We start from the raw sequence: 15558 nt of genomic DNA on the forward strand, positions 1-15558 counted from the left end.
TCCCAGTTTCCTGGGACTCTTATCTGTTGGTTTGAATAAGAGGTTGTAAGAATCCAGAATTCCTGCCTCAGATATCGGCAGATTATGGTTAATCACAAGTTCCAGGAGGTGGCCTGAAAATCAGGGCTGTCGGGTTGCATTCCCGACACCAAATCATTGTGTCCCTAGACAAGTTACCACCATTTTCCCATTTCGGGAAAGTCTCAAGGCTTTGTCCTCCATCTGCCTGGTGCTTGAGGGACCCTCTTGTGTGGTGGGCGCAAGAGACAGACAGCTCCCCACTCAAACGCCTTCTGTTCCTGTGTTTGCTCCATCTCTGGCGGAGCTGGGTGCAGCGTGGCGGGGCTGAGCGCCCCATGCTCGTTTGAAGCAGCGGGGAGGAAGGAGGTCGGTTGCTTGGGCAGTATCACCCTTGCTCCTGGTACAACTTTGCTGCCTCTTCGCCTCCCACAGATCCAGTACAATGGGCTGAACGTCGATGTGGATGGCCGCACCACCAAGAAACTCATCACCAACCTGAAGCCCCGCACGTTCTACAACTTTGTTCTGATGAACCGGGGTAATAGCATGGGGGGCTTGCAGCAGAACGTCGCTGCCTGGACCGCTGCTGACATGTTATCGAAGAAGCCGGAGGTGACCCATAAGCCTGATGCTGATGGCAACGTGGTGGTGATTCTCCCAGACGTGAAGAGCTCTGTGCCTGTCCAGTATGTTTCTGTTAAACTGCAGATGTGGGGTGCTCAGTTGAGGTTTTGGGGGTCAGCCCCGATGGCTGCACTCCACAGTACAGACCCGCAAGGTTATATTTTGGAGCCACTTCCCAGAGCTAACAGGGGATGGCGAAGAAATGCAAAGGGAGTAAAAAAGGAGACGTGTCATACGGAGCTGCCACTGAATCCAGGCTCGTTCCAGGAGCAGCAGCAACTGTGCGAAATTAAAAATAAGGGGTTTGCTGGGTTGGGTCAGTGGGGCTGGTTGGGCGAACCTAACCTTCCACAGCAGTGTGTGCGCTCTCTTCTGTGGCTCGTAGAATGAGGTTAATTCCTCCCATTTCTTCTGATTATTCCCACTCTTAGGGCTTACTACATTGTGGTGGTGCCTCTAAGGAAGTCCCGGGGAGGACAGTTCCTCAACCCCTTGGGCAGCCCTGAGGAGATGGACCTGGAGGAGGTGAGTGTGAGTGAAATTAAAGCCAACTGTAGGGAGAGAGCAAACAGCTGTAATGGATGGGGTGGTGACCTGAGAGCCTGGGAAGGGTGGTTTTGGGTATCTGTGCTCCATGTTCCGAGTAGCTAAGATGAGGCCAGTCTGAGTAGCGTGGTTTGGTTCTCCTTCCTTCCTGCTCCCTTGATGGTGCTAAAGGCATCAGGGCTCAGAGTGTTCCTTTGCTTCTTCCAGCTCGTTCAGGACATTGCCAGGCTCCGACGCCGAAGTCTGCGTCATTCCCGACAACTGGACTTCCCCAAGCCCTACATTGCTGCCCGGTTTCGCTCCCTCCCCTCCCACTTCATCCTGGGGGACATGAAGCACTACGACAACTTCGAGAACAGAGCCCTGGAGCCAGGGCAGAAATATGTCATCTTCATCCTGGCTGTGCTCCAGGAACCCGAGGCCGTAAGTGCTGCCTGCTTTCTCTTGCCCTCTTCAGATGCTTGTGCCCCTCTGTCCTGTCGACCAGAGACAGCAGCTGCTCCCTCGTGAGCTGCCAGAAGCCCTGGTGCCCTCCTGGCATTCTCCGTAACTCTCTCCCACCAGATGCCAGAGCTTGAGGTTTTTCCTTTGTAAAGACCTTCCAGTCCAGCTGTGGAGCTTTTGCATGTGGCTGTTGGAGCTGTTTGCGCTTGCGTCCGCATGCAGCAAACGTGCTCTTCCAAGCAAACTGGGTAATGACGCAAGTGTCTTGTGCGCTGCTGCTGCATTTTGCCAGGCTTCATGGGCAGGACTTGCTACACTTGTGGCTCCAGATTTGAGTCCAGAATGGGGAGTACTGAATTATCCGCTCAGGACTACACTCGATTTCAGAGATTCCCTAGGTCAAACCCCTTTACAAAGAGTAATTTCTTGTAAAGGCTGTCCTTGTATTCCTTAGAGCCCTGACCCTAGACAGCCTGCTTTGAGAGCAGCATGTCATACGCCCTGGACATTACTAAGTTCCTGGCTAAGCACAAAGAGGAGCATTTTTTTTATGGAAAACTACGTGTGCTCTCTGCTCTTTATACCACTTCAGCACCTCTGCTGATTTCAGTGGTGCTGTGTTCGGCTTTATGAAAACAACTGTTGTAATATTTACCTGCCTCCTCCCTCATGCGCAATAGGAAGCAGTCTAATACTTTGTTGTTTTTAAATCCCCCTATGGAGTTGTAGCAGGGAGCTATTTGAAATTAAGGGTTTTCAGAGTTGTTGTTTTTTTTTATCAAATAAATATTTAGTTGTCTATTTGATATTAAAGGATTAGGCTGACACGCTTCTGAATGGGTTTCTCAATCGGATTACTGCAGCTTGTGGTAATTTCTGCTTTAGAAGTAGTACTGCGTACTCGCTCACAACGCCCTGGGTTCACAGCAGCTCCCGAGTACGTAGCAGCGTTTCAGTCTTGCTGAGAGCTGATAGAGTTCAAGGACCCAGAGCCCAAATCTCCCGTTCTTGTCCTGTCCCAGACTTTTCCCTCAAACCAGGGCATGCCAGTTGTCCTCTGTACATCCTAGTTTCTGTAGTTGCTGTGCAAGACGGGAACGCAGCCTTCCTAGGGTGGGGAGACTGTAGCACTCATGAGAACAAGCAGGCGGTGCCCATTAATTAGGACTCTGATGAGTATCAGTGTGCTTCTGATGCTCCTCAAGAGCACAGCTCACAGCAGAGGGACCAGAGGAGATATATTGCATTTTATTAATTTATATTTAATTCTAAGGGTGGGGGGTTTTCAGTCACCAGACCACGCTGTTTCTAAGCGTTGATTCTTGTTTTAATCCCTTCCCTCTTTCTCCGTAATCCCATCTGACTGTCAAAATCCAGATGGTTACATGAAAGCTTGGAGAAAGTGTTTGTGGCAGTGGAGGGGGCTCAGGGATGTGGTGGAGCAGAGGCAGAAACAACTGGTTTTCTAAAAGCGCATTCCTATAAGATTAGGTGAGCCATAGGCACAAGGCAGTCACCAGTTTCATGTGAAGGTGATCTTGCAATGGTCTGTCTTGCCTGGAGTGCTGGAGGAGGAAGATACCTGTCACATGGGTGCTCACAGACGAGCTTTTTCTGTAGATGGAAGAGGGCTTTTTCTCTGTTGTTATTTGGAATGTGCTCCAGAGAGCTCACATCCTCTCTAGCAATTTCTCTTGTGGAATACTGTGTGTTTGCCCATTGTTTTTAGTCCCTGAACTCTGTTCCACAACTTTTCATGTCTTACAGACTTTTGCTGCTAGTCCTTTCTCCGACCCCATCCAGCTGGACAACCCCGATCCACAGCCGATCATTGATGGAGAGGAAGGGCTGATCTGGGTCATCGGGCCCGTCCTGGCCGTGGTGTTCATCATCTGCATTGTTATTGCCATTCTACTCTACAAAAAGTAAGAGATGCTTCTTGCCCAGAGCTGTGGCCATTCTGAATGTCCCCAAACCCCTAAAGGGAATTTCCTTCTTGGTCCTGTGGTTGTCAGCTGAGGGCAAATCCTTCCACCCGCACCAGAGAGAGGAGCCCTGAGGCACAAACGCTCTAATGGAAGGGTGTGACTGTGTGACTGGCACAGGAGAGATTAGCAGTGGGTTGCAGGGACTTGCTGCTTCAGAGTCTACCCCATGGCACTCGCAGTAAAGCTGTCCTTGCCTGTAGACACTCTGTTGTGGCATATGTGGAGTGAATTTGTCCGGTGTCTAGTCTGTCACCTCCAGAAGAGCTGCTCACAGCCACAGCCAGAGTTCACCTTCCTGTTCTCTGTGTGTGTGCGCGCAGTGGGGGTGATGCAGAGAAAGCACCTTTGTGCTGCCGATCAGCAGAGACCTCCATTGTTCCCAGACTGGATTTCAGCTGGAGTTGGGAGACAAGAGCAGCAGCAGTACTGTGAGTCTGCAGGAGAGAGGAGGGAACAACCCCTGGAAATGTCTCCCTTCTCCTTGGCTTTCCCAGCAGCTCACGGTGCGTGTGTGGGAGCGAGGGCCCCCTTGGGCACACACAGGCCACACTGTGCAGTGAAAGAGGACAGGAGAGAAGCAGATGCTGAGCAAAACAGATCAAGAAAAGGGGCAGGATGGCTGCTATGGCCAACACAGGGGTGTCCTTAGCTGGGACATCTAGTACACAGGATGGAGAGAGCTTTCTTAACCCTGCTCTATCTTTTATCTGCACAGGTGTGTTTGTGTATACACATGGGTGTGCCTTTTGCATCCCAGCACGTGTGAAGCTGCTGCACACACACGTGCTTTGGGGTCAGGGACTCAGGTGGTCCTTGTTGGTGTTCATTAGCACTGATCTTTGCTGGTCCCATCTTCCACCTGTGTTACCAGGGTTAGAGCTGAGCAAATGCTTCCCCCTTCCTCTGCAAGTCCTTTCTAACCTGAACATTTGTCTTGTCTTCTCTCCATTTACCGCTTTCCTGGACAGCAAGCCAGACAGGTAAGAGCACCAGATTTGCCATTTACTTAGGTTCTTTCTTGCTGGGCTGGCTGTGCGTTAGGCAGTGCTTACTGTTTGTGGTGATGGGGCTTTGGTGGTAGAGTTCCTACCATTAGATCTGTTCTAACAGACACTCTGTGTCAGGCTAGCATGGGACCATGTTTGAATCAGGGCAAAAAAAGCAGAGAAAGCCCAGCTTTCTCCCCCTTGTCCATTCCTAAATATAATGGCCCTTTCTCAAGCTGAGCAGCAGTGACAGTAAACGGCTCATAAAATGTTGGGTTAATGGAGCAGAGAAACACCCATTTGTGTTGCAGTCAGAGGTGAAGGCAGGTTTTCTCCATGTCTGACTGCTCCATACAGGCTGTCCCTGAGCCGCTGGCACACTGGAAGCAGAATCTCACCAGCTGAGCTGTCCTTGCCGTGTTGCAAAAGCTATTCTTGCCCCATCAGCCAGGGACTTCTAACAGAGTTCGTTTATGACTGCAAAAATGAGACTTATTTCAAACCATTTCCAAGGCTGGAAGAGCTTTCACTGGAAGTAACTGATGGGTTTAGCCAACAAACTATTAACGGCCATTCTGGTACTGCGGCAAAAATAAACTACTCCCAAACTGCAAAGTGGTGTAATTCCAAAATGCTGCCCCATGCAGTGCTGGCAGGGCTCATGCCACTTCTTCTAGCTATTAATGACATTAAGAGACAGCTAAAAATGTACTGAATAACCTCCTCTCTGCCTAAGTAATTGCCATTATTGCTGCAGGCATATTACTGGAGGCTTCTGTGCAACCCAAGCGGGAGAGGCGAGGGGCTCTGCAGCCATCTTGCTGGAAGGGCCAGGACAGTATTTGCAAGCCTCAGGGTGTGGGTGCGCGTTCTCTGCCCGCTGGAGAAGTTCTGCTCCCAGCAGCTTGTCACTGTTCCCTTGCCAGAGGTTATCGCATCTTCAGATCAGCACTGGGCTTTGCTTCCAAATTCTCTTCAAGGAGAATGAGCCGGGTCAGCAAAGACTTTTCAACTGCCTCAGCTAACCTAACCCATTTTGAACAAAATATATTAGGAAGCACTTACATGTGCAACTCAGCTGGCAGGTTGGAGCGGGCTTCAGGTTCTGGCAAGGAGGTGAGACAGATCTCAGCAGGCACAGCTGTGATGGGAGAGGATGAGTGTACGCTGCTTTTTGAACCCAGATTTTTAGAGTTCTGCAGATCAAAAAAGGTCGAAAACCACTGCTCTGACTTCTCTGTCTGCAGCCAGGCACCAAGAGCTCCTAAACAAGCCAACAGAGCAATATCAGTACTTTATGTCCAAGGTCACGGCCAGGAGATTCTGTACTTTTCCAAATGATTGTGTTGGCTCTGGTTCTTTCGGGCTGAAAATGGCTTGGCCGGAATTGGAAGGCTTTTGCTTGCAGAGCTCTGCAGAGTTCAGTGGCGGCTTGTCCGTGCAGGGAGGCTGAGGTGGGAGCTCCCAGCACCTCAGCTGCTCCTTGCTGCCTGTCTGTACTGCTGCTGTGAGAAGGGGGAACTTCCAGACTTGTCTGAAAGCTGCTGAGGGGCTGCTGGGCCGTTGTAAACCCATCAAATAACAGCACTGACAAAATCTTCCAAACCCCATCCCTTTTCTGATGCGTTTTGTGTAACTGACATCCTTGGCTGCGTCTGGCTGTGATTTCGGTGGGAGCTGTACACAGGTCTGAACACGGCCTGAGTAGCTGAAAAGACTGAAAGGCCCATAAGCTAAGATGCTTTGTCTTTTTGTTTTTTTTGTTTCTTTTTTTTTTTTTTTTTTTTTTTTTTTAAAAAAAAAAAAGCAAACGGAAAGATTCAGAGCCACGGACAAAATGCCTCCTCAACAATGCTGAAATCACCCCTCACCACCCTAAGGACCCCGTGGAAATGAGGCGCATCAACTTCCAGACGCCAGGTAACCGGCTGCAAACCAGCCTTTCTCACCGGGAAGGCAGGAGCGGAAGCGACTGCCCTTTCCTCAGCCCCTTCCTGCCTGCGTGAAGGCCGCTGCAGTGCCGCCTTTGAGACCCAGCGCTAACCTAGGATGCAGCCAAGGAACCTCGAGCCTTGTCTGCGCTAAGCGAGACTGCCGAAATAAACCTTTGCTGGGAGACCTCAAGGACCTTGTGCGGGCTGTAGCCGGCACCAGCAAGGCAGGAAGAAGGGCTTTCCTGGGTACTCAGCTAAATTGGTGCATTCTGGGCTAAGTACGCAGCTGCAAGCGCCGTGGCCGCGCCAAGCTTGCCAGACCACCGATGCCGCTGCGCAGCGCCGTGCCTCGCACTGGGAGATCCCCGGGGGTGGTGGAGATGAAGCGTGGCGGGCTGCCCAGCACGCACTGCTCCAGCCACATCTTTAACTGGCACTTTCTGCATACGTGCCGAAACACCCCTGTCAGGAGCCAGGGCTGCCCCGTGGCTTGTGCGGAGAGGGAAGGGCAGCTGGTTGCTTCGCGCAGACGAGGCAGCGTCTCCTCGCTAAGTGCAGACGCCATCACTGCAAACAGCCACTGAGCCAACGTGTAACGGCACTTAACTCCCCGGACAGAGAGGCTCCATGCACCCTCCTTTCTGTACACGTGTGTCCCCATGTGCATGCGTGTCTTAGCCGCCTGCATGACACCTCTGCAAGCCACCACTGACACGGCCCGGCACGGGCATGTCCCCATGCAGACAGACACACGCCTGCGCGCTGGTACACCGCTCTGCCTCTGAGGTCCTGGTGCTTGAGGATTTGGAAGGGAATTTATTGTGCTTTTTGGGGACTGGCTTGTTTTTTTTTCAGTTTGTTTGTATTTTTTTGCTGTTTTGTGCTTGTTAGTAATGTTTCTGCAGCTCCTGTTTCCCCTTCCCGTCCCAGTCCTGTCCTTAGCGTTGTCTGAGTTTTCTTAGGGTGAGGTTGGCAAGTCATTAGGAACCCAGAGGACAGGGATCTCTGGGGGGGAGGCACAGAGGGAGCACTGAGCAGAGGGTTTCACATCAAAAAGAGTTAGGAACAACTCACTGGTATCAGCCCAGGCTTAGGAACGATCGAGTCTCAGCTGAGGGTTGGAAGCAAGTTCAATCCAGCATGCAGGGGCAGTTCAGCAGCAGTGACGTCCCTAAATCAGTTCTTACTTAGTGGTGCTCTTGCAGGAGAGTCTGAAGGTGTGTGGGATCTTTCAAGTGTCCCCAGCTGCAGCTCGGCAGCGGTTTGCATTTGTCTGGGCTCAGTGTTGTATACTGGGTGCAAACAGGAGCTCCCTTTGGGAGTGCTCAGGTTGGCTTCTGGGTGCTCCGGGTGGTCGTGTGAGACCCAAGAGAACGAGCTGCACTCCCCCATGTGAAACCTGGGCTGAGATGCACGTCCAGCTTGCCCTGGGTGCTGAGGAGCAGCTGGGAGTGCTGTTTCATGACTTTCCCTTACTGGGTATTTCTCCCTGTCCCCCTGGGATAGCAGTCAGCTCTGGGCACCTCCCAGCTTCAGCTGATGTGATGGATAGATGAGTGAGTCCATCTTCCATTGGCCCTGCTGTTCCGGTCATGCCGTACCTCTGAATTCTCTAAGAGGCTGTCAAAGGTAGCCAAGACATGCAGACCTGCCGTTAAGGCTCTGCTAGGCGGAGGTCTGCAGATCTCAAAAGACTGCCCGGCTTTGTCCGGTCTACCTTTAGAAAGATGCTGCCGCCTTTTCTTTATAAGTTTATCTAGCCGAGAGTTTACCCCAGCGAGTTTATTCTGCTATATAGTTTGTAAAGCGGTAAAAGGTTTTAAAGGATTTTGGAGAGTTGGTCACCTGCCTCCCACAGAATTTTGTAAACAGTTGGGTGAAAATGGAAATGGGTGGAAAATCGGAGCTTGAAGTGTGTCGGTGGTGATGGAGAGATTGTGGTGCAGTTTGCAGGGGCAGACTCCATAGGTGCTGTCTGAATTAAATATGCTGTGGTTTAGAAGAGGGTCTGTAGGCCCTTCCCCAGGCAGATGACCCCGGGTCCAGCGGGCAGAGAGTCCGGTTCCTGTCCCCAGCGGCAGAACAGAGGGGGGAGGCGGGAATGGGAGTGTGCGTGAGCATCTGTGCAGCTGGGGAGGGGAAAGCATAGCACATCAGAGATCCTGTCCTAGCCTGATCAGCACAAGAAATAACTTTCTTTTCCTCTTCAGATTTATGTTGGTTTTTGGTTTTTTTTATTAGCATGAAATTTTTTAAAAAAGTGTATATTTTATTTATTTATTTTTTACTGTTTTCTGCAGATTCTGGTCTGAGCAGCCCTCTCAGTGACCCTGAGTTTGACTTTGAAAGTTAGTTCCTGTGTGTTTTTGTTCCTGTTGGTTTCATTTTACCCCCCCCCCATTATTATTTTTTTTTCTCTTCTGTCCCTTTCCTTTCCAATTCTGTTTTGTTCCTGGTTTTGGTTTCATTTTTTTTCTGAATTCTCTGTATTCCTGCAGTGTTTGCCCATCTCATCCCTTTTCTGTGCCATCCGTTTGTCTGAACTGCGCTTCCAGTTTTACAGTATCAAATACCAGGCCTTTTGCACCACGAGGGCGGCAGCAGCATAGAGCCCCTGGTAGCAGCGTGGGACACTGTCTGTCCTTCTGTGTCTCTTTTGCTGTCTCAGGAGGAAGACCTGGCTTTCAAGGCTTCCTTTTCTCCCCGTTGTCGAAGATGTTTCATTTCTGAAGCTTGGCTAAATGTCCCTCGTACTTACTCACGGGCGGAAAGCGATCTTTTGTGCCCCAGTGTGTGTGTGTTGCGTGTGTGCGTGCCTGTGTTTTTGTGTTCGTTGCTTCGTAACGTGGTGAAAGAGAAAACTGGAGCTGCAGCTGACGATCCCCCCGCTCTTTGGAGAGAGCCGCGCAGGCACCTTTTCATGTCAGATGAGGAAAAGGGCCGTTTCCCATCGGTGGCAGGTGCCCGCTCCTTGGCATCGACTTGTTCCAGGAGCACAAAGACGCGAGGCCTCTCCACGGTCCTCCACACCCCCCGGGTTTCACGCAGAGTGCCATCCAGCCGCGGTGACTTTGCAAGGATAAATGGGCTCTGGCCCATGTAGCAGATGTTAGGGTGACGTTTCTGGCGAGTTGGCTGGTGCACAGAGAATCAAGTCTTTTGTGATAAGATTAGAGAGATTCAAGTGATTGAAACGTTAGATGAGACTGGCTCTGAAAGGCTTCGTCCCCGTTAGAAGCCAAGATCCCAGCTTGGCTGGGTGGGTTTCACTTTTGGGTTTGTTTTTTTTTTTGTGCTGGGCAGGGAAGTAGATGTGAGGTTTTAGCTGACAAATGTGAAGAATCACAGATGCTGCTCGTGCTCGGAGATGTGAGGGCTGGGATGTTTTTCTGAATAGTTTAATCCAAATATTGGTCTCTTTGGTATTGAATATTCCTGTCAATACCGTCCCGGTCCACCTGCTGCCTCCCCTCGGCCCCCTTACTGTCACAGAGCGGGTTTGGGGGCGGTTTCAAGCCTGGGCTGAGGTTCAGCCCGTGGCAGCGCTCCCTCTGCCACCCTCGCCGCTGCGGGAGGTCTCCCTGGGTGGCAGCCCCGCAGGTAGCCGGGAGGCCGCAGAGCAGCAGAACCTGCCCGCCATTCCCCTTCACGTCTAAATAAGAGTTATTGAATTAAAACAGGCAAAAGAGAAGCTGACACAGCAGTGCCGGCTGGTACCACTGGGAAGTACCGCTCCTGGCTTGTTTAATGTCAGACTCCTCCTGGATCTTAATGGGAACCCCGATGCACTTGGCATTTTGACCAGGAAAGTGTTTATCGCTGCAGAGGTTTCCGGTCTTCTTTTATTATAAAGAGCCCTAGAAATTGATCCGACAAGGACTTTGCTGTCTTTAACAGCAGCAAAACAAGGCAAGTTCCCATGTGCTCTCGGCCAGTGTCTGTTTGCAGCAGCGTGGAGGTGGGGGCAGAGAGACAGAGCTGGTTTTTAGGAGTCGGTCACACTGAGGATTTTTCCTGGAGCTTTTATGAAGGCAACTTGTGAAATGCCTTCAAGGGGAACGTGACTTCTTGTTCCAGATTGGCACAGTGACCCTTTCCCATGCACCCCACTTGCTCAGAGGGAATGACACGTATTGCTCCGTGACTTCTAAGCCAAAGAGAATCTGGGTTTTTCTTGCTTGCTCATTATTACTAGGTTTTCTGACTGTGGGGGTTGGTGGCTTTTTTTCCTTTTAACCTGTGTGTTCATCATTTGGGATTTCATTTATGGCACTGTGTTTCTAAGCATGCTTCAGCAAATAATCTCTAGCTTTTTGCAGCGGAGTCGGGTGTTGTGGCCGGGCACAGAGCTGCCCGGCTGCCTCCCGGCCCGGGGGGAAGAAGTCAGTGAGGGGGTGACCCGCGCAGAGCTGGAGATGGTTTATTGAGTTGCCAGAAGTTGTTCTGAGTAGGTTTTGGCTTTGCTCTAATGCTACAGCTGAAGGTGTGTTTGCTACCCTCTCCAGCCCTTACTTCCAGAGGCAGAAGGACAGACACTGAGAAGAGTGTTTATAAAATTAACTTGGTTTGGCTTCTGATCTCTGGCGTCTCAGCCAGTGTGGCCTTCCCGTCCCACGCGGGCAGAGAGAGGACCAGTTCATCCCAATACCCCCAGTCTGCACCCGTTGCTGCGGTACTGGGGTGTACGGCAGCCACCTTCCAGTACAGGGTGGGAAGCAAAGGAGAAATCCTGCTCCAGGTACAATGGGCTACAGGACGGCAAGAGACTAACTAGCAGCTTTTCCTCCCTGAGCCGGGAGAGGCTTTCTGCCCTGATGCTCCACGGACAAGAATGGAGCCAGTGCAGCCTCCAGAATACTTTAAGGTTATTTTTGTGGGCTTTTTTGGTCTACTCCCCCTCTCCTTCTATTTTCAGCCAGACTTCCTTGTGCTGAAAATAGATGTCTAGTTAGCTTAGGAGAAACCTGCTGGAGTGGTGGCTCAAATCCCCGCTCCCTGGCTGACTCGTCCTGTCCCCAGGCCTGGGGGAGGCAGCATCTCTCCAGAAGTCACTGTAAAACTGAGGATGTCATGCTTGCTTTGCCATCTGTGTGCTGAGTTTTCAGAGTATCTGACCATGCTGCTGCCACCGCCGCTGCTTTGTCACACACCAACACCCACGGGGCTCGAAATTCTCCCTGGCTTCCATCTCTTCTCCACTCCTGTCCTTCTCACTGGGGGCACTGCCCGGGGCTTCTCGGCATGCTGCTGTCCTTGCCTGTCCGCTGTCATTGGCAGCGGGATCGGCTAGCAGACAGCATGGGAAGCCTTTGGAAAAACATAATCCAATGCAGATGAGCAAAGCACGGAGCGCTTTTCCACCCTGGTTTGTAGCGTAGCTATTTGAGATGGTAGGACGGGAAGGATCCCTGCTCTTCCCAGAGCTCCAGCTGCCCCTCTTGGAGCAGAATGTGCAGATTGCACTTCAGACTGAAAACTGAGTCTGCCTTCGCTGCTCAGCGCCATTCGTGGCTGAGATGTGCCTTCAGTGACCAGTGTGATGCAGCGTGGCCCTCCCACTGCCAGCACATCTCAGAGAAGATGGAGTCTTGTTCCATGGCAGTTCTGTCTGCCTCAATACGAACACAACTAAGTGTGGGTGAGAATTGCAAGGGCAGCAGGTAAAGCGGAGTCACGAGGCATCGCTCTCCCCAGCAAATTGTTTCCCATCCCCCAGACTGAGAAGGGGCAAGAGGGTCTTTTGCCCCTCCGGCACAAAAGGTAGCGACCGCCCCAGCAGAGACTGCGACGGGTCAGTACAGCCTGCCCCGCAGGTGGGAAAGGGAGGGCGAGGACAGGGCATCCTCCAGGGGGGCATCATGTAGGAAGGACATCCTCCCCCGGCCATGAGCGGGAAGAGGAGCCAGTGCTTGACATTTCCGTACCTGGTGGCACTCTCGGAGCGGCAAAGGTCAGACCGCTGCATCCATGAGCTCACCAGAAGCTTACCGAGCCAATGTTGTGCCAAGGACAATTCCTGAAAAGCCTCCCCTGCTTTTCCCCCCATCTGCATTCCCTTCCCCTGCCCCACATCCCCATGGTCGGCTGGATCCCTGCCCCTTCCCTTCTTTTGTGTTGGAGTTTGTTTATGATCATTGCGGGTGCTGTAACATTTGCTGCGTAGGTTCCTCTGGCAGCGTTTGCTCATTTTAAGTCCACTATTGGAATCGCTAACACGCATCTGCTCTTCGGATTTTCCTTTTTGTTTTGCTCTGATTTACACATTGAAAATGGGGCCATCATGGGAACACTCTCATTTTACCTTTTTTTTTTATTTCCTTGATTTTTTTTTTTTTTACTTCCAAGGACACAATTTCGAGCCCTGAATTCTTCTCTTCTAACCTCCCTACTTTCATTGCAGATCTTACATTGTAATTTTTTTCTTTTCTTGTTTCTTCTTTCTTATAAAATGTGCAACAGTTGTGAATTTTAGTTATTATTAAATGAGATTCTTTTCCTGCTGTCTTGTCTTTTAGGTATGCTCAGCCACCCACCAATCCCCGTTTCCGAGCTGGCTGAACACACAGAGCATCTCAAAGCTAATGATAACCTGAAATTGTCCCAAGAGTACGAGGTATGAGCGAGAGCGAGTGCTGTGCATGGTTTTCCAGAGCCAGGGAATTAGGAAATTCAGACAGGCCCTCATCCAGACAAACATAGCTTCATTTTAAGGAGCTAGTTAGTTGAAATAAAAAAGCTATTTATGTATGGAAAATTAAGTACTTGCTCAGTGCTTTGCTAGATTCAATTCCAGATCATAAAAAAGAAAGAGGCTCTGCGAGCCGTCCCTTCCAAAGGGTGGGCATCTGGGGCAGCGTCTGAGCTCCCTTCACGAAGGGGGATGCATTTCTGGAAGATGACGGCCAGTGAGATGGGTTGGGGGTGTCCGTGGGGGTGCCTGTGTCTTGCTGCTGAACGTGGAGAGGACCAAGCCAAGGAACGCGATACCCAGTTTTGGATAGCTGTAGTTAGCGAGATGAACGGTTGAGTCCTCCACAGCTGACTTGGTCAGCAGCCACGGGGCTAAAGCTGAGAAGACAGGATGATTTGTACCTTCCTTGTCTTGTCTGGGGGTTTTGTGCTCTTTTTTTCTCCTTCCTGCTAACGTTTGGTTACTCAGATGGGCTCCTGCAGGGGACTGGCTGTGGCTGCTGGACTTGCATTTCAAATGATGATCCCAGACTGTAAAATTCCCACCTTGCCGGGGCTGACGGGTCGGGCCGGTCCCAAGGCAGGCTGAGGGGGTAGGCGAAGAGCATCATAGCCCCCACGTTCCCGCTGCCGATGCGTAGCGTGGCATCCTCGTCACCAGACGGGGAAGAGCGGTGCGCTTGCACAAACCTGCTCCTGTCTGCTCGCAGTATTGCGGCTGCATCAGCACTGGTTAAATCCCAGTGCGAATGCCCGCTGCTGCCGGGACCATCGGTATGCGAGTTGCTTTCATTGCACATGGAACAGAGGACTGAATTTTTTCTGTTGTTGTTCAAAGACATAAAACGCCCTGATATTTTTAGACTAATAACTAGTCTAGACTGCCGAGTTCTGTTTGCAGGCAGAGAGTGAGGGGATATTTTCTGAACAAAGGACTGGTTCTGGGATGCTTTCTCCCCGGTCTGGCTTGCAGACATCGGCATGCGTGAAGCCGCTCTGTCCTCGCAGCTCCGCATCCACGGAGGGGAGGTTGTGCGGTGGAGAAGGCACATTTGCTCTGCTGGGGTCTTTCACCCCACATTGGGGCGCGGGGGGAGCAGCAGCCTGTTAATATGCTCAATCCAGATTTCAAAGACTGATTTGCATAATGCAATATCCCAAGTGCCCTGGCTTCGTTCCAGCACAACCTCCTCTAGTGGGAGAGCCAGAGCTAAACAAACATCGCTAATGAAATGAATGCGAGGCGAGATTAGAGGGATAGAGAGCAAACAGACACATTACAACAGTATAAATACCCATTAGTTAGAAACGCTCCGCAGCGAGAGTGCAAGAGGACGTTTGTGTCGGTGGTTTTTGTACCGGTGTTGTCACCACCACCCGAGCGGAGCTGTGCCCGGGGAGCTCTGGGCTCGGCAAGGGCAGCGGGAGTGGGTGCCTGGCAAGGACCGACCTCTGCCAGCTCGAAGGGATGAACCCAGGCAGGCGTGCGCAGGGCCCCATCCTCACCAGCCCGGGGCGGCAGGCAGGGAGAGGGAGAGCGAACGGCAAGAAACGCAACTCGGCACGCTCCTGCCAAGCCTCCAATTGAGGCAAACCCCTAGGGTTCTGCGAAATGATGAAGGAATTAAGCCCTTGTTTTATTTAATTCTCTGGCTGAGGATTTAGAGGTAAACGTAATTAACCTAATTTCCATATCTGGGACAGCTGGACTTCAGGAAAAAAAAAAAAAAAAACAACCAGCAAACCTGGCATAAATCACCAGGACAGGCAGAGAGGATTTTTTTTCTCCAGTGCATTTTGTTGTTTACTGCTTCATCCCTTCTAGGAAAAAGCCATGTTGACTCAGTTGCTTCGGGCCAGGGTCCTTTCCCCTCCTCTGTCCGGGGAGACGCACTCATCCCACCCCGCTGAGCAGGCGGGTGCTTGCCCCTGCCGGGCTCCCATCGCGCTTTCTCCCTGCTTCGCGCCTGGGAGACCTTTGGCACTGAGTCTTTGTGGTCCCAAGTAGTGTTGTCTCTGCTCTTGGTGGAGCAGCTCAGTCCCCTCCCGCTGCCCGTGACAGCGAGGGTTTTCCCTGATGTTTCATATCCCACTTGCACACCTGGTTATAAACCTTGTGCCTAGCTTAAATACCTTCTGCGCAGGTATTGGCACTCGCCAAGACACTGGTATATTTATGCCCTCTTAATCATTGTTTAGCTGAACCACGTGCAGGTTTAGCCTCTTCATCACTTCATAAATACATCCTGATGTGATTGTTCCTGTTCTCTCCCAGTCACCGGCCGTTTGTCAGTGTCGGTAACGCAGGCTGTAACTAATCCCGCG

At 51.4% G+C, this 15558-nt stretch overlaps 1 protein-coding gene across 3 annotated transcripts in view; it reads left to right on the forward strand.

Moving 5' to 3' along the window:
* Positions 1 to 15558, forward strand: part of PTPRS (protein tyrosine phosphatase receptor type S) — a 164723-nt gene that overhangs the window by 135581 nt on the left and 13584 nt on the right. For 2 of the 3 annotated variants that reach the window (XM_082495277.1, XM_082495278.1), the window contains exons 17-23: positions 454 to 707; positions 1077 to 1170; positions 1399 to 1614; positions 3403 to 3560; positions 6417 to 6529; positions 8844 to 8891; positions 13059 to 13156. In XM_082495277.1, coding sequence (XP_082351403.1) covers positions 454 to 707; positions 1077 to 1170; positions 1399 to 1614; positions 3403 to 3560; positions 6417 to 6529; positions 8844 to 8891; positions 13059 to 13156 — 981 coding nt within the window. The remainder of the gene's footprint in view (positions 1 to 453; positions 708 to 1076; positions 1171 to 1398; positions 1615 to 3402; positions 3561 to 6416; positions 6530 to 8843; positions 8892 to 13058; positions 13157 to 15558) is intronic. The other variant, XM_082495279.1, reaches the window with a different exon arrangement.

Source organism: Vanellus vanellus, assembly GCF_965231255.1.
Source record: "Vanellus vanellus genome assembly, chromosome: 25".
In the NCBI taxonomy this organism is placed as follows: Eukaryota; Metazoa; Chordata; class Aves; order Charadriiformes; family Charadriidae; genus Vanellus; species Vanellus vanellus.